General features: G+C 32.8%; 1 protein-coding gene across 1 annotated transcript; it reads right to left on the bottom strand.

Moving 5' to 3' along the window:
- Window positions 1–15,622: 15,622 nt before the first annotated feature.
- LOC108471238 (receptor-like cytosolic serine/threonine-protein kinase RBK1) lies at window positions 15,623–18,657 on the bottom strand. The gene is made up of 8 exons (XM_017772860.2): window positions 18,346–18,657; window positions 17,790–18,236; window positions 17,051–17,308; window positions 16,799–16,953; window positions 16,615–16,694; window positions 16,396–16,531; window positions 16,166–16,315; window positions 15,623–16,074 (listed from the first exon to the last, which is right to left on the bottom strand). Exons 1-8 carry the CDS (start codon window positions 18,356–18,358, stop codon window positions 15,916–15,918), a joined length of 1,398 nt encoding a protein of 465 aa, XP_017628349.1. The 5' UTR covers window positions 18,359–18,657; the 3' UTR covers window positions 15,623–15,915.
- Between the last annotated feature and the right edge of the window lie 229 nt (window positions 18,658–18,886).

Here is an 18,886-nt window from a genome sequence, read left to right as displayed (position 1 = left end):
CTGTTTATGATGTCATCAACAAATTGAAGCCACACGCCCGTGTGCTTAGGCCGTGTGAGTCATTTAATTTTCATAATTTTTCATAAATAGGTATAGACTTCACACGCCCTGGGCATACACCTATGTCCCTGGGCCATGACCTTCACACGGCTGAGACACACGACCGTGTCTCTACCCGAGTGGTCAATTTGAAGCTAAAATTCAAAATACAAGGGACAAACGGCCAGATCACACACCCATAGGGCAAGTCGTGTGTCACACACGGCCTAGACACACGTCCGTGTGTCTATCCGTGTGGATAAAAATAAGGCTATTTACCTAGTCATTTTGTCACCCTTACTTGCACCAACTTACACAACAACAAGCATCACCAATTCAAGTATATTCATACAACCAATTCAGCCACAAATAAGATATCAATGTATCATTTACATGCAACCATCTATCACATGCAAACATAACCTATTTATCAACTTAATCCATGCAAATTCACATATCCATGAAAACATCATCATATGCATATATATTTAAGCCAATATTAGCCAATTTCAATGGCCATTTACAAAATGAATTATCAAATAAAATAAACCAACACTTTTGGCCAAATCAACTATGACACATAACAAAAAGACCAAGTCTCAATACATGCCATAACTCAAAATAATGTAATCAGAAGTACCCAAAATGAAAATTTGATAGTGTGAATGGATCTTCGACCGTTTTCAATCCCCGAGCTGGCTTGGAAACACTATAAAATAAGGGAAAAAGAAATGGGGTAAGCTTTAAAGCTTAGTAAGTTCCTATACAAGTAATAGGCATCATAAACACACTTTAAAATAAATTTAACATGAAGTAAATTAACATAATTATCATTGTAAAATTTCATAATCAAACTTAACATAGATGTTATTAAAACCTTAACATCATAACTTACTCAATCTACCACACCGAGGGTTCATCACATATCGAGCTCATGAAGCATGGGTTTTATGTACATACCTGTACCAACTTGCAACTTACCATAATCTTTCACAACATACCATAGTCTTTCACAACTTAAGAATTGCTGTTAAGTTTCCCGTTGAACCACTTGGAATACTAAAGGATACTCGGGATATCTCATACACATAATATCATACTAATGTGATATCTCAGATATGGTCTTACATGGGATCTCATATCGATGCCAATAGTCCAGCTATGGTATTGCACGAAATCTCATATCAATTCCAATCCCAGATATGGTCTTACACGTAATCTTAACTAACCCTAATGTCATGACATTTGTATCCTAACTATTCCTAAGGTTCAATCGGGATATTTCTCACGCGTCATCCTATGTCGATTTCATCCCAAGAGTCAATTATAAATTCATACAATATTAAAGTATTTAAAACATAAATAAACAATACATTATTTACATACGAACTTACCTCGGTACCAAAAATAATAGATAAAGATTTAATCGTCAAAGACCTTATTCTTTCCCCAATTAAGGTCCGTACTTCGTTTTTCTTAATCTATAATAAAAAATTTAGCTTACTTAATATTCAAATTACTCAAATTATTCCAAACATCACATTATGGCAAAATTAATTTTTTTCCCCTAAAGTTTCACACTTTTATAAATTAGTCCTTAGGCTCGTAAAATGAAATGTATTCAATTTCTTTGTTACTCAAGCCTAGTTGAACCATATACATGCTCATATCAGCCCACATTTTTCATCAAATCAGATTTTTACTACCCATTTTTCATCTTTTTTACAAATAGGTCTTTTTTAGATATTATCATGAAAGATCACTTAGTAAAAGTTGTTTATTACACATTAAACTTTCATTTTCTACCATTAAACATCAAAACACATGCATGTCACACACGGGTAAATTTTTAAACATAAACGCTACTTCAAAATAATGGTAGAAATAGGTAAATCGGGTTACGAAGACTTTAAAAATGTAAAAAAAAAAATTAAAAACGGGGTCAGAATGCACTTACTATCAAGCTTGAAAGTTGACAAAACCCTAGCTATGGTGAGCTTGAGATTTTCGGCCAAGGTAGGAGAAGATAGACACAATTTTGACTTGATTTTCCCTTTTTATTCTTTTATTTACCAAATGACCAAAATGCCATTTTTGCCAAACTTTAAAATTTTATCTCACCATGACCATTTTTGTCCACTAACTTAACAAATGGTTTAATTACTAACTAAGTACCTCTAATTTAAAATATCATAGCAATTGGACACCTTTAACATGTAGAACTCAACTTTTGCACTTTTTACAATTTAGTCCTTTTTACTAAATTGAGTGCCCAAACGTCAAAATTTTAGAACGAGATTTTCACAGAATAGTTCCATAAAACTGTAGACAATCAAAATATAATAAAAATGGATTTTTCTGCATCAGATTCGTGGTCTCGAAACCACTGTTCCAACTAGTCCCAAAATTGGGCTGTTACAACTTACCCCCTTTAGGGATTTTCGTCCCTGAAAATCTTACTAGAAAACAGATTTGGGTACTGCTTTCTCATAGCCTCCTCAAGTTCCCTCGTAGCTTCTTCAATATCGTGTCTTTGCCACAAAACTTTCACTAGAGCTATATTTTTATTCCTCAATTGTTTAACCTCTCGAGCTAAAATCTTGGTCGGTTCGTCACCATACGTCATATCCAGACGAATTTCAATCTCTTTTGGAGAAATTACATGTGAAGGATCGAAACAATATTGTCGCAACATCGACATATGAAACAAATTATGAATCCTTTCCAACTCTATCGGTAAAGTTAACCGATATGTCACTGGCCCTATTCTTTCAATAATTTCATACGGTCCAATAAAACGTCGACTCAACTTACCTTTATGGTCAAATCTAAGAATCTTTTTCGACAGAGATACTTTCAAAAATACTTTATCCCCAACTTGAAACTCAATCTCTTTTCTTTTCAAATCTGCATATGATTTCTGTCTATCGGAAGCAGCTTTCAAACAATCTCGAATTACTTTTACTTTCTCTTCGATTTCCTTAACCAAGTCGACCCCGTGAATCTATTTCTCATTAAGCTCGGTCCAATACAAAGGCATTTGGCACTTGCAGCCATACAATGCCTCATAAGGTGCCATTTTTATACTCGACTGGTAGCTGCTGTAATAGGCAAACTCGACCAATGGTAGATATTTTTCCTAACTACCCTCAAATTCTAAGACACAGCATCGAAGCATATCTTCAAGTATCTGAATTACCCTTTCGGATTGACCATCGGTCTGTGGATGAAATACAGTACTAAAATTCAATTTCATACCAAAGGCTTCTTGCAACTTTTCCAAAACCTCGAAGTAAACCTTGGATATCTATCCGAAATAATAGAAATAGGTACCCTGTGCAATCTCACAATCTCAATAATGTACAGCTCAGCTAGCTTATCAAGTGAATAATCAACATGTACCGGTATAAAATGAGCTGATTTTGTTACTCTATCAACCATAATCTATACGGCATTTTTCTTTCTTAGAGTTAAAGGTAAACCCATTACGAAATCCATAGTAATCCTATCCCATTTTCACTCGGGTACCATCACTGGCTGAAGTAGACCCGAAGTCACTTGGTGTTCAGCTTTCACTTGTTGACAAATCAGACATCTCGAAACAAACTCAGAGATATCTCTTTTCATGCCTGTCCACCAATTCATTTTCTTAAAATCATTATACATTTTCGTACTACCCGAATGCACAGATAAACAACCATTATGTGCTTCATGAAGAATTTTTTGAATAAGTTCATCATTTTCCAGTACACAAATCCTATCTCAGAACATCAAACAATCATCGAATCCAACATGAAAATCCGAATCACTAACCGATTCACAATGAGCTCTCTTGGCTTGTAAATCATTGTCACATTTCTGGGCTTTACAAATCTGCTGAATAAACATCGGCCTAGATCTCAACTTGGCTAGAATAGAACCATCATCGGATAAGGTCAATCTCGTGTTCAATGCTCTCAAAGAAAATAAAGTCTTCCTATTCAAGACGTCTGCAACTACATTCGCTTTACCTGGGTGATAGTCAATCACCACCTCATAATCTTTCAGCAACTTGAGCCATCTTCGTTGCCGTAAGTTCAAGTCCTTCTGAGTCATCAAATACTTTAAACTCTTATGGTTGGTAAAAACATGACATCTCTCACCGTACAAATGGTGTCGCCATATCTTCAAAGCAAACACAATAGTGTGTCGGGTAATTCTTCTTATGTGGCTTCAATTGTCTCGAGGCATAAGCTATCACCTTACCTTTTTGCATCAACACACATCCTAGTCCATTCAGTGACGCGTGGCAATAAATCACAAACACTTTTCTCGGTTCAAGTTGCACTAAAACCGATGCCTCAGGCAGTAATGCCTTCAACTTCTCAAAATTTTGCTGACATTTGTCATACCATTCAAACTTGATATCTTTTTGAAACAATTTCATCATAGGAGTAGCAATCATCAAAAACCCTTTGACAAACCGAAAGTAGGAACCGACTAAGCCAAAAAAGCTTCTAACTTCAGACACATTTCTTGGTGGTTTCCAATCAACAATCACTGTAATTTTATCGGATTCAGCCCGAATACGATCACATGAGACAATATGGCCCAAGAATCCAACTTCTCTGAGCCAAAACTCACTTTTACTGAACTTAGCATACAACTGTTTGTCTCTCAAAATTTGTAAAATAGTTCTCAAATACTCGGCATGCTCGGTCTAATCACGAGAATAAATCAGTATGTCATCAATAAAAACAAGTACAAACTTATCCAAATATGGTCAAAAAATTCGATTCATAAAGTCCATGAGTACAACAGGGGCATTAGTTAATCCAAATGGCATAACAAGAAATTCATAGTGCCCGTACCTTGTTCTGAAAGTAATTTTCGGTATATCTGACTCTTTAACTCGTAACTTATAGTAGTCGGATCTTAAATCAATCTTTGAAAACACGGTTGCTCCTCTCAACTGGTCAAACAAGTCATCAATCTTTGGTAAAGGATACTTGTTCTTTATGGTAACCTTGTTGAGCTGTCGGTAATCAATGCACAATCTCATGGATCCATCTTTCTTCTTTACAAATAACACTGGAGCACTCCAGGGAGAATAACTCGGTCTCGCAAAACCCTTATATATCAATTCTTGCACTGAGCTTTTAATTTTTTTAACTCAGTCGGAGCCATCCTATACAGAGCAATCGATATCGGTGAAGTACCAAGGACTAACTCAATGTCAAACTCAATTTCTCTAACTGGAGGTAACCCAGGCAACTCGTCCGGGAACACATCCGAATATTCACACACCATCGGCAGTGATTTGATTTTCAATTCAGACTCTTTCGTGTTTAACACATAAGCTAGATAAGCTTCACAGCCTTTTCTTATACATTTCTGAACGACATCGAAGAAATCATAAATTTAACATGAAGTAAATTAACATAATTATCATTGTAAAATTTCATAATCAAACTTAACATAGATGTTATTAAAACCTTAACATCATAACTTACTTAATCGTACCACACCGAGGGTTCATCACATATCGAGCTCATTAAGCATGGGTTTTATGTACAAACCTATACCAACTCGCAACTTATCATAATCTTTCACAACATACCATAGTCTTTTACAACTTAAGCATTGCTATTAAGTTTCTCGTTGAACCACTTGGAATACTAAAAGATACTCGGGATATCTCACACACATAGTATCATACCAATGCGATATCCCAGATATGGTCTTACATAAGATCTCATATCGATACCAATAGCCCAGCTATGGTCTTACACGAAATCTCATATCGATGCCAATAGCCTAGTTATAGTCTACGTAAAATATCATATCGATGTCATATCCTAGATATGGTCTTACACGTAATCTTAACTAACCCTAATGTCATGACATTTGTATCCTAACTATTCCTAAGGTTAAATCGGGACATTTCTCACTCGTCATCCTTTGTCGATTTCATCCCAAGATTCAATCATAAATTCATACAATATTAAAATATTTAAAACATAAATAAATAATACATTATTTACATATGAACTTACCTCGATACCAAAAATAGTAGATAAAGATTTAATCGTCAAACTCCTTATTCTTTCCCCGATCAAAGTCTGTACTTCGTTTTTCTTGATCTATAATAAAAAATTTAGCTTACTTAATATTAAAATTACTCAAATTATTCCAAACATCATATTATGGCAAAATTAACTTTTTGCCCCTAAAGTTTTACACTTTTACAAATTAGTCCATAGGCTCGTAAAATGAAATGTATTCAATTTCTTTGTTACTCAAAGCTAGCCAAACCATATACATGCTCATATCAGCCCACATTTTTCATCAAATTAGATTTTTACTACCCATTTTTTATATTTTTACAAATAGGTCCTTTTTAGATATTTTCATGAAAAATCACTTAGTAAAAGTTATTTATTACATATCAAACTTTTATTTTCTACCATTAAACATCAAAACACATGCATGTCACAAATGGGTAAAATTTCAAACATTAACCCTACTTCAAAATAATGGTAGAAATAGGTAAATCAAGTTACAATGACTTAAAAAATGTAAAGAACATTATAAACGGGGCTCGAATGCACTTACTATCAAGCTTGAAAGTTGACAAAACCCTAGTTATGGTGAGCTTGAGATTTTCGGCCAAGATAGGAGAAGATGGATACAATTTTGACTTGATTTTCCCTTTTTATTCTTTTATTTACCAAATGACCAAAATGCCCTTTTTGCCAAACTTTAAAATTTTATCTCACCATGTCTATTTTTGTCCACTAACTTAACAAATGGTTTAATTACCAACTAAGGACCTCTAATTTAAAATACCATAGCAATTGGACACCTTTAACATGTAGAACTCAACTTTTGCACTTTTTACAATTTAGTCCTTTTTACTAAATTGAGTGCCCAAATGTCAAAATTTTCGAACGATATTTTCACAAAATAGTTCCATAAAACTGTAAACTATCAAAGTATAATAAAAATGGATTTTTCTATGTCGAATCCGTGGTCCTGAAACTACTGTTCCAACTAGCCCCAAAATCGAACTGTTACACATAGCACCCGGACATGGGCAGTACGGGTTCATATCATCTAGAGCAACCACCAATATCATTTTATATGTTTGGTAATAACACGTACTTCACCTTGCCTCAGGCCACATTCGATCCAGCTACCAACCTATCCCTTTGAGCGTTCTTTTTCATAGCATCCATGATATTTTCGACGTGCACGTGTCCTGCCTCCAACTATTTTGCTTGTTTCAACCCCATTTTTGGCATTAAGGTTGTTGGCTTGTAAAATGTAGCTAAAAAAACCGTTGAAATTGGCAAGTGACGCATACACCTCAAGACAAAGTTAACGGCCTCAACAAGATTGGTCGTCATATGACCGTATCGGTACCCCTCGTAAAAATATTGAGCCCATTGTCGCAGCTCCATTCTACCCAACCACTGTCTAAGAGAAGGTTTGGACCCCGCCATATCAGTCTCTAACCTCGCCAACTTATGTTTGAATCGACGTGCTTCTAGCTCGTATCCTACATATGAATTCTAATAAAACACGTTATCATCCAAATTAGGAAATTGACTCAAAATATTTACAAATACGAATTTTAATACAATATTTTTACCCATGTTCATGATTCGTTTGCGCTAGCCTTTGTTCTTCAACTCATTGTGGAAGTTGACAGCGATGTGACGAATACAGTAGATGGACCTCCACGGAACCTCGGATTACCGAATCGCAGCTACAAGGCCTTTTAATCTGTCAGAGATAATGCAAATGTTGTCTTGCCTAATAACATGCCTCCGCAAGTTTCAAATGAAACGTGCCCACGATTCAGAGTTCTCCAACTCCATGATGGCGAAAGTGATCGATAGTACATTTTCGTTACCGTCTTGTCAACCACAATTAGAAGTATTTGCGTGTATTTTCCATAAAGCCACGTTCCATCAATTTGCACTTGTGGTTTGCAGTGGGAGAAGGCCCTAACACATGGATCGAAAGTCTAAAATAGTCAACGGAAAACTCTTCTCCCTAATTCCAATTGTCTATTCAGGCCTCTATAAAGTAACGTTTGCAAGCCCATGAAAGTTCTTAGGACGTACTCCACTATCGCTGAAATCCAACCCTAAAGTTCATTGTATGACTTATCCCAATCGCCATACAATTGTTACATGGTCATTTGTTTCGCCCACCACGCTTTCCTGTACGACACTCTGTACTGGAATTGGGCTTGCATGTCCGCAATCAATGTCGACACAAGAATGATTAGGCTATCTTTCACTAGTGGCATGATACAGTTGCAAATTCTTTTGGCATCCAATTTTCGGTTGTCTTGAGACATACATGTGACAGTGCATGTATGACGCCATTCTAATTTTCTTATTTTCCACTGTTGAGTCCTATGTATAAATGCAGCCCAAACTTGCCAACCACACCTATCGTTAGTTCTCCAAAATTCTCTAACATATAATGTCAGTGTAGACTTGGCAACCTGATAATCAATCAACAACTTTATGTTGTATTGTTTGATGGCAAACACACAGCCTGCCTTGTTCTTAAGCTGTTGCCTAACGAACAACTCCTCCAACTGCGAATTTGACGCCAATCTATAAGCAGGTACTATATCGGCGTACTCAAGGAACTCGGATGCATGCGCTGCATCTGGATATACTTTCAACATGTCGCCCCTAGGTTCATTTCGTAAAACAATGCCATGACTCAGGTTTCTGAATGAAGGGCTGTGAACATCTTCAACCTCCTCCAAGCCTTCATCATCGATATTGTCCTAAACTTTATCAATGTCAGGGTCACTAAAATCTTCAACGTCCTAACCAGAATCTTCATCATTATTGTTCATTTCTCTGACGTCTGCCTCTGTACTTATTATCACCTCTGGCAGTATTTGTAGACGAGGATCAGGGGTAAGGTTGTTATACGAACTCCCACCATAATTTGAATTTTCAGGTATCTGTGATGTCCCTCTGCATTCTAACCGGTCTGTCCATCCGAAATTAAGATCAAAGTCAAATTTGTAATGTTAGTCACTAACATTCTCAACAGGCTCTAAGTTTGCTGACTCAGCAAATAACTCAACTGGTTGGGGGTTCTCACTCCCGGTTGACCACCATATTTTCATCATAGTGCCCAAGTCATCATCATCTAACATTGCATCTCACAAAATTTCAACGAATCTTTAGAGATTAGAAACTTGTAAAATAATCTGGACATCGCCCTTCCACAACGGATAGTTATTTTCGCAATGATCTTCCTTTTCATTTTTGTCAGCTTCACTTTTTTTTAAATCGCAACCCTACTCTTTGCTGAGCTTGAAATACACAACCAACATCACCTTCTATAATTTCACCATAAAAAAGAACGTACATCAAAAATACCTCGTTATTCATCTTCAACAGAATTTTTGAACTATCCTACTAAACACAACAATTTCACCATTCTATATATGCTAGAGAACCAAAAGGTGGAGTCATAAAAAATGGCTCCACCAAAATAAAATATCAAATTTTAAATTTTTTTATTAAAAGAACATATTTTAAAAAAATTACACTTGAAATAAAGTGGTGGAGCCATTCTAAATGATTTAAAATATCTTTAAAATGATTTTAAAAATTATATTTAAAATTTTAAAAATAATTTTAAAATTTTAAAATATACATTTAAAATATTATAAAATAAATAATAAATTTGAAAGGTCATATCTTTAAAAATAATATATTTTAAATGTTTTATAATATTAAAATTTGTATTTAAAATTTAAAAATAATATTTAAATTTTTTAAAAATAATAATTTTAAAATATATATTTAAAATTTTAAAAATATATATTATAAAATATTTAAAATATACATTTAACATATTATAAAATCAATAATAAACAAACAAATAAAACAAATAAATGACAAATAAATAAAAAAACTGAAAAAGTAAATGAAGAAAACAAAATATATAAAACGAAAAAGGACAAACAGATGAAAGAAAGAATAGAAAAAGCAACAAATGAAAAGAAAATAAAAAATTTAGGGTGTTTGAATACGCAGCATAATAGGGTAGAGTGTTAGAATTTGGTGGAGTTAAATTATTTAGCTCTAACAGAAAAAATAAAATTGTTTAACCCTCCCAATTTTTTTTTAAAATCACAGTATTTCTCTAGTATTTATATAAATAGCGTTATTTTATATAGTTCACCAAAAAATTAATTTTTTTATCTAGATTGCTGACGTGGCATGTTGGTGGCGCTAAACACTTTGACTCCACTAACTTTTACGGTAAATTTTGAGTTATTTTCGTACTTTATAAAAAAAAAGTCATTTAAGTAATTAATTATTTTTTTAAGGTTAGTTTTATAAAAAAAACCTTCTTTTTTGTGGGGTCAAACTTTGATGATGGAAAGAAAATTCACTAGGCCTCATCGGAAAACTTATCCATCCCAAAGAAATTTAAAGGTACAGGTTTTTGAAATCTCAACTGTTTTAATTTAGCTATGCTCGACAAGTAAGTGTGGATATTTATTTCAAACCATGATTCTTTTTTCAATAAGCTTTTGAAAGCTAAATGTTTTCTCGATGCCACAAAAGGTTTTGAAATCTATTATTTGTTTTGGAAGAGCATTTTCAAACCCAAAAACTTGTTGTCAAAAAGAATTAGGTGGCGGGTTAGATATGGCGAATGATTTGAGGTATTTAAAGACCCTTAGGTTTGTGGCGATGATAATTTTTACATTGTTTTAGTTCCTCTTCCAAGCTTTGAGGATATGAAAGTCAAGGATTGCTTTATGTAGATGGTACTTCATAGGATAGCACACTTGTGGAAGGGTTATTGTCTTCTTATGATGCATGGAGGATCTTGCGGTTCCCTATTAGTATGCATAGACCGTGTGATCGCCAAATTTGGCATTTCTCGAAGGATGGTAACTATAATGTGAAGTTGAGCTATAGGGATCCGGTGAACTCAATGACAAATATTCTGGACGGACCTTTGTCAGGGTTGTGGTAGTGATTATGAAGCAGCTCTCTTCCACCAATAATCGAAGAGTTTACTTGGAGGTGCTTAAGGGGCTTTGTACGTTACAAAGCGAGATAGGCTCATAAAGGAATTAATATTGCTCTTTTATGTGATAACGGGGTTTGGTTGAGAACCTTGAGCAAGTTTTACTCTCTTGTTCGTTGGTTGTTGATGTGTGGCGCCTGGCAGATATTAATATTTCTCATAGTTCGGTGTTGGATCTCATAGTTTTTGTTGTTTTCATAGCCAAATAGCAATGTGACCTGTCGTTGTTTGTGTATCATGTGGAGTACCTGGCTCTATAGAAGCCTTTTCCTATGGAAACAAGTTAATACTGTTGATTCTTTTCTGCAACATTGGCTACTCTCTCGTCAAACTTTCGATACACTATAGTCACTAGTTCTGTCGTCTGCTGTCATCAACACCAAACGGTCTAAGCCGACTATCATATTCTAAAATTTAACATTGATGCAGCTCCATTTCATGAGCATAATGCCACGGGTTGGGTAGCTGTTGTGCGAGACGATAGCGGAAATTTTATTAGGTGTATTACTGGTCATGTGCCCTATTTGATGACTCCCACTTTTGCTAAGATCTTTGTTGTTTGCGAGGCACTTTCTTGGCTTTGAGCGGTATTGATGGGGTGGTGTTTGTGTTAGAGATGGATTTCCTTCAAGTTTGAAATGCTATAATGATTTTATAAAGCTAACGTTTCCGAATTTGGAGCGCTCGCTTAGGATTGTTTAAATTTATAATGTCATTTTCAATCTTTATCCTTTTTTTGGACTTACGCAAATAAGGCTTCCCACTTTCTTGCTAGGGTCATCTTATTGTATGCAAATTACTATGAACTAGAGATGATTCTATGTTGTCTCTCTTCTATTTTATTATTAGATAGATTTTCTTCTGTACCAAGGATGAGACTGGACCTAAGATAGAGTGTTGGTATTATGTCTCCTTGAATTATCTTAATGAAGGTTCATTTATCTTAAAATATATTAATTTAATTATGTTTTTAATATAATTATTAAAAAGATAAAAACAATTATTATTAAAAATTAATTTAAAATATTAAAATTTTATATTAATAAGTACAAATCAATAAATGTCACTACAAATCGATTAATCAAACAAATCAAAATATAGGAAAATGATTGAATCACATTAAAATTTAAGTCAAAACAAAACGTAAATGGTATGGTTCCATTTTTAACCCAAACGATAACAATAGCAGAGGTTTGTTTGGTGATGGATATAAGTTGGGTGTGTTAAGTTTGTACATAGTAAAAATGTAGATATGTTAACAACTTAAAAATAAAAATAAATAAATAAATAAATAAATAAATAATCACTTAATAGCACATATGGATAGAATTTATAATGAAGAGTCATTTTATATTTTTTAATTTATAAAGATTAATTTATCTATTTTTTAAATAATAAAAATAAAATATAATTCAACTTTAATGTAACATCTTCTATAATATTTTTACGGTTTAATTAATATTTTTTATTGAAAAACATGATTCATTAAACTTGAACGAAAATTACAGCAAAATCTTGAGATGGACATGTAAAAGACGTTGCCAAAATGGTGGATAGGTTGGAGAAACAGTTTTTTTCTCAAATCAATCTGCCACTTTGTTTACAAGAATGAAGACATGATTAAAGCAAACATTACCAGGATTTGAAGTTTGCAGCAAAATATCACCAGAGACGTCCTAGGTTTTACTAACACTTCCTCGGATTTTTTATAAAACTAACTTAAAAAAATAATTAATTTTTTTTGAAAAAAATAACTTAAAATCTACAAGAAAAGTTAGTGGAGCCAAATTATTTAGCGCCACCAACATGCCACGTTAGCAATCAGGATAAAAAAATTAATTTTTTGGTGGAGCCATATAAAATTGCACCACCTGTATAAATATTAAAGAAATATTGTAATTTTTAAAAAATAGAGGGGCTTTAAGCAAAATTATCTTTTTCTAGTGGAGCCAAATAATTTGACGTCACTAGATTCTAAGTCCCGCTACCTATGCCCCTTTTTTGATTTTTTTATTTGTTTTTATTTTTTTCATTATAAAAAAAGAAAAAGGACAAACAAATAAAAATAACAAAAAAATGAAAAAAAAAAGACAAACAAATAAAAAAAATAAGAAAAAAGACATAGGTAGTAGGGCATTGGAATTTAGTGACGATAAATTATTTGACTCCACTAGAAAAAATTAAATTTGCTTAAAGCTTCTAATTTTTTTTTTAAAAATCGTAATATTTTTTTTAGTATTTATACAAGTGGCACCCTTCTACATAGTTCCACTAAAAAATTAATTTTTTATTCTAATTGCTGATGTGGCATATTGGTGGAGCCAAATACTTTGGCTCTACTAATTTTTACTGTAAATTTTAGATTATTTTTATATTTTTCAAAAAATAATTTAAATAATTATTTATTTTTAGGTTAGTTTTATAAAACTTCCTTTTAAGCATAGAACTAGCTCGAGAATGGTCGGATTCGATTATAACATTATACCATCCTTTGCGATCAATGAGGAAGGAACCAAGCCTTATCGCTATGGCTTTAGCCACAAACATTATTCATATTACGGTAGTAAAGCACTGCAAAAGCAATGAAGGGCGCAATCAAAGTGTGGTGTGAAAGAATTTTTCTACCCAAACACAAAATCTGTTATTTAGGTTCTTTTCTTTTTATGTTTGAAAGTAAAATTATCAAAAAATTATTATTTATATTAATAATTAAAAACATATTTAAAAATTAGATTAATTTATATGTTATATATTATTATATTAAATTAGTTAAATATTTTATGTATAATTATATTAAATTATTTAAATCTTATTTATTATTATATTTAATATTTTATAAATATTTTATATTAATTACTTAAAATTATTTAAAACTTGTATTTCATGTATCAATATAATAAAATTTTAAAATATCATGCTGTCTATTATTATGTTTTAAAAATATTTTAATTTTTATATCAATAAAGAACACTAATTAACAGATACATTTTTTCACAGTACTTTTTATCACACTTTTCAAAATGCAATTTTTACAGTAACAGGAACTAACCCATTGTTAGACTGAAGGAGCTTTTCTTGCTTATGGAGCAAAATATAGTGGGAAAATCTTTTTAACTATTTTATCTTTAATTTTAAATAATATAAATTAAATTATTAATAGTTTATTTTAGATAAATGTTGTGTGAAATAGTTCATGATTATTTTTTATTTTTTTCTTTTTAGAAAAATCAAAATTTGATAAGTCCAATTAGTGCTGATAAATTTTAATTTTAGCAAAGTGAGAGGACCAAAAAAGGAAATTAGAGAGTCCAAATAGAAATGAAAGAGAGAAGTCTGAAAAGTATGGGTAAAAAGCAGGTAAAGTCATAGATTTCAACTTTTTATGCCCCATTTCCTTTGACCAATGTCTACTCTTGGTCTGCTGCTTCACCAAATTTTTCTACTTCAAAATAAATGAAATAATTATTAAAGTGTTTTCATACGGGACATACCTTTCTTCAAATAATAAAAAATAATTGTCAAGCAAAACTTCTGGGTTAGATTATCCATTTAGATTTATAGTCTGGTTTAAAAAGTGGAAGAATTTACTTAAAATATAAGTTTAAAAATAAATTTTATTTTCTAATTAGACTGAGCCAATCAAAATCAACTGTTTTATTGCTATTTTATTTACATATTGTTATTAAATTGCTATTATTTTATTTTTATTAATTGGATATTATATATTTTTATTTTATTATTAATTTTGTTATTATTTTAGAAATATTTTCTTGCTAAGTTACAAGTGTTATTTAAGTATAAATTTTTTAAAATGTATTTTTAATTTATTGAAAAATATTTATTTTAAAATTTTAAAAGTACTTGATGTATTATATTTTTAAAATTTTTTTATATAAAAATTAATCTAGACAAATCGGATCTGGCTTGAGTTTAACATTTTTTATCTAGCTCGAACTTGAAAAAAAATTTAAATTTTTTTTAATCAAGCCAAATCTAAATCTAAAAACGAGCTTAAAATTTTACATTAACTCGAGATGGGACATTATTAGTTACAAGTATTTGACAAAATCGGTTATAAAAGCATATAACTTTCTTTATTCAGAAAATTTGAGATATCGACAAATTAAAGGTCTATGTTTAAAGGGTATAGTTTCGATGAGGGTTTTGAAGTTTGTGATTGTGTTTGGTATACTTTTTTTTTTTTCTTTTCATCTTTCAAACAATCTGTGATAGTTTGGTTTCTGATTTTTTTAACTTTATTATGATAAAATCAATTAGATATTATTTAATAAAGTTTTAAAACTTGCCATATATCTTTTTAAAATTAAGTAAATATAAAAGAATGAATAATTTTTCAATATAAAAATTTAAAATAAAATTTTGATTCAGATCAAGTAACATAAAACGTCGTTTGGATCTATTTTCTTGGGTTTTTCTACTCGGCTTAGTTAAGTGTGCTTTCTATTTTATTTTTTTCTTAATGCAAGAGTTGGGTCTCACTACTAATCCGTTTAGTTTATTGTATGAAACGCAGAAATGCATTTTTGACATAGGATTTAATTTCTTGGTTTTGTAAATTAAAAGTACAATATTGACCCAATGGCGCTTCACTCCTAGTTTTCCCTTTAGTTTCATCAATCCAATGGCTTTGGACATTGATGCCATTTTCTTCTATGCTATGTATACCAATCTACTCTTGGGAAAAGTTGGGTCATTTAATGGATTTTTATCTACAACACACCCACCCCAGCAGGGCCATTACTCTTATCTTTGTTTCAAATTTTCAGACAACAACTAAGCCTGTCACTCCATAACCAGTTGCTTATGACGATTTAAGTCATTTAGGTAGCTGGTTCGACTATAATCTTGCAAATCCAAGCTGTCTGCAATTATTCCTCTCTCACCACAACATTTCAGCTCACCCTCTACCAGACTCTCTTTGTTCTTCAGCAACTCCACAACCTGAAAATTGCAAAGAATTTAGCGGTTCCTGCCATGCTCCGAATGGAAAACAAAGGGAACAAAAGGAGATGCTTTTGAATTCGTTTCGTACCCTTATCATGGTTGGACGCTTACTGGCCGAGTGATTAATGCACATGGAAGCGGTTATCATTGTACGTTTCATTTCACTTGGATCATAATTGTCTCCTAGCCCAGGATCTACCAATTCCTTTACTTCGTTCTGTTGTAGGAGCGGTTTTGCCTGTAAACAAGACAACAAATAAGTTCATAATATCATTTCAAATGCTTTCGCTAGTTTGATGACTTTGGTGCAGAATGTACCCAAATCACAAGGCTTTGTCTGGCTGAATCGACTGCACGGCGACCTGTTATTATCTCCAGCAATAGAACTCCAAATGCGAATACATCAATCTTTTCATCAACGATTCCATGCATAAAATACTCCGGAGCTAAATACCTGAGATATTGGCCACACATTTACAGACTCTATGAAATTACCAATACTAGTAACGAAGAAGGGAAAGGGGCTGCATGCCTAACCCGAATGTTCCTTCAATGGGATGGACGACATGGTGAGGCCAATTTTCCGGAAGCCACTTTGCCAGACCAAAATCTGATATCTGCAACGTGAAGAAGAAATCAGAAGCTTGGTGTTTTCAACCAAATAGTATAAACTCAAGCCATTAACAGTGGAAAAATACACATATCAGAGCATGGAAAGCACCTGAGCTTCATAATCTTCAGTGAGGAGTATGTTAGAGGCTTTTATGTCTCTGTGTATAATGCGCCTCTGGCAGTCATAATGGAGATATTTCAATCCATCTGCAATCCCAATCGCCACCTTAAACCTAGTTTTCCAATCTAGGCGCTCGGGTGAACCTGTAGAGCGGAATGTTTCCTAGTTAGTCCAATGGTTATGTCATGGTTGACCCAAAAGTACAATTGCAGCCATTTTGATTAAACTCTTTTTTTGTACCAAAAAGCACAGAAGAAAGGCTGCCATGAGGTGAAAACTGAAGTACTAAGTGCAAGCCTCCATCGACGCTGAATCCGATTAAGCAAGCTGCATTAGGGTGATTTATGTGAGCAATAATCCCAAGTTCAGACAAGAAATCACTGGCCCTATCCTCTTCTTGTTTCTCATTCTTCATTAGCTTCTTCACTGCTACGATTTGACCATCAGATAAATGTCCTTTGTACACCTCCGCATGGCCCCCTTTTCCAATCAAATTCTCTGCAATGGAAGGATAGATAGAACCACAATTCATCAATAAAATACAACCAAAAACACAGGAAAGACAAGTCAAGTGAATTGTCAATTTCATGTCCCCATGATTAAAGGGGAACCATTAAGTCAATCAAAGTTCCAAGGATGTTACATGGCTCACAGCAAGGGTCATTTTCCAACATCAATTTCATTTCAACCCCCCAACTAAATTTCATTTTAGTCAAAAATTAAATAAATCTTTTCTTTAAACCAGTAAGTTGACTTCAATTGCAGACAAGTTTGACTGCCTGGCTGCCGATGTAATAATTGATAAATTCAACTAGAATTAAATATAAGAACGTTCAAATTTAACCAACTTTAAAAAGATTGTTTCATCTATATAAACCGGATTAGAAAAAACTGAACCAATTCATCTATCTAAAATTTCTAACTGCTAAAACTTTGGATTTAAAGAGAGGAAAATTAAGCTTAAAATGAAATTGCATACCAGGACTGAAATTATCAGTAGCAGCAGCAAGCTCTGAGTAGGTAAAATTTTTCCATGATGGTTTAGGAACTGGAATGGAGTTAATATCAACATGTTCTTCCTCAGAGGCATGTAGTTTTTCCAGTTTTGTCCTCCTTAAGTTCTTATCATTACTTGTCAGCAAAGGAATAAGAGAGAAACTTCTGACATATTTCTTCTTAACATTTCCAATTAAATTCTTCCATTGCAGACCATAAGAGTCTTTGTTCCCTTTCTGAAAAACAGGCTTCCTAGGAGAATAGGAACTGGAATTGCTGCTGCAGCTGCTGGTATCGGAGTCGGATCCCAGCACCGGAATCTCCAATACACATCTCGGTGATGGCTGTTCATTTACCGATGCACTTCTCATCTCCTTGGATTTCGATTCCTTTTCTGGAGTTTTCTCTTCCACTGTCTCTCTCCCTGTCTCTGCACCAATACAACAAAAACAAACCCACTAAAACATGAAAACTGTCGACAATAATATAAACAGAAAGAAACCCAAAACCCCAAAATGGAAAAGAAGCCTGAAAGGTACCTTCCATAGCCATTATCCAAGGCTTTTTTTCAAGTACTCAAAAGAAATATGAACAAAAACTTGCTATTTTTTCAATTCAATATTATGAACTTGAAAATGTTCTTGGATACATAACAAGCATGGAAATCCCACAAAAAAAAAAAAAGTTTTACATTTTCATGTTTTGAGGTGGGCTGACTTGTTTGGTCTTCAAGAAAAAAAAAGAAAGGGTATATCTTTTGAAGTTGGTAATTCTTAGAGACATCAAATCAAAAGCAAAGCTCAAAAAACCTGCAGCTTGATCAGAATGATTTGGAATCTCTCCTGTATTTATACAGACTTTTCTTTTCTTTTAAAGGGAAAAGGTATAATTTGAATTTCATCCCTATACTTTCTGAATATTAAAAAGTTGTCTTTTTTTTAGTTTATTGAATTTCGTCTTTATACTCCACAAAATTGACAAGCTAATTTAATTTTGATAGTTACATGAATTTGAATAATTGATTTTCGTTAATATATTGCATATAAATTATTGAATGGTTAATTTTGTTGATTTTATGCA

This window comes from Gossypium arboreum, chromosome 11, assembly GCF_025698485.1.
Source record: "Gossypium arboreum isolate Shixiya-1 chromosome 11, ASM2569848v2, whole genome shotgun sequence".
Taxonomy (NCBI): Eukaryota; Viridiplantae; Streptophyta; class Magnoliopsida; order Malvales; family Malvaceae; genus Gossypium; species Gossypium arboreum.
Note: the sequence above shows the minus strand (reverse complement) of the source record. Positions and strands in the feature narration are given on the sequence as shown.

Bases quoted from the DNA above. Each gene is read 5' to 3' on its own strand.
- LOC108471238 (XM_017772860.2), bottom strand. The intron at 17,309-17,789 runs GTATGCAATTTC...CTTCCATTGCAG, and splicing joins TACTGATAATTTCAGTCCTG to AGAATTTGATTGGAAAAGGG. The intron at 16,695-16,798 runs GTGCTTTCCATG...TTCACGTTGCAG, and splicing joins CTGAAGATTATGAAGCTCAG to ATATCAGATTTTGGTCTGGC.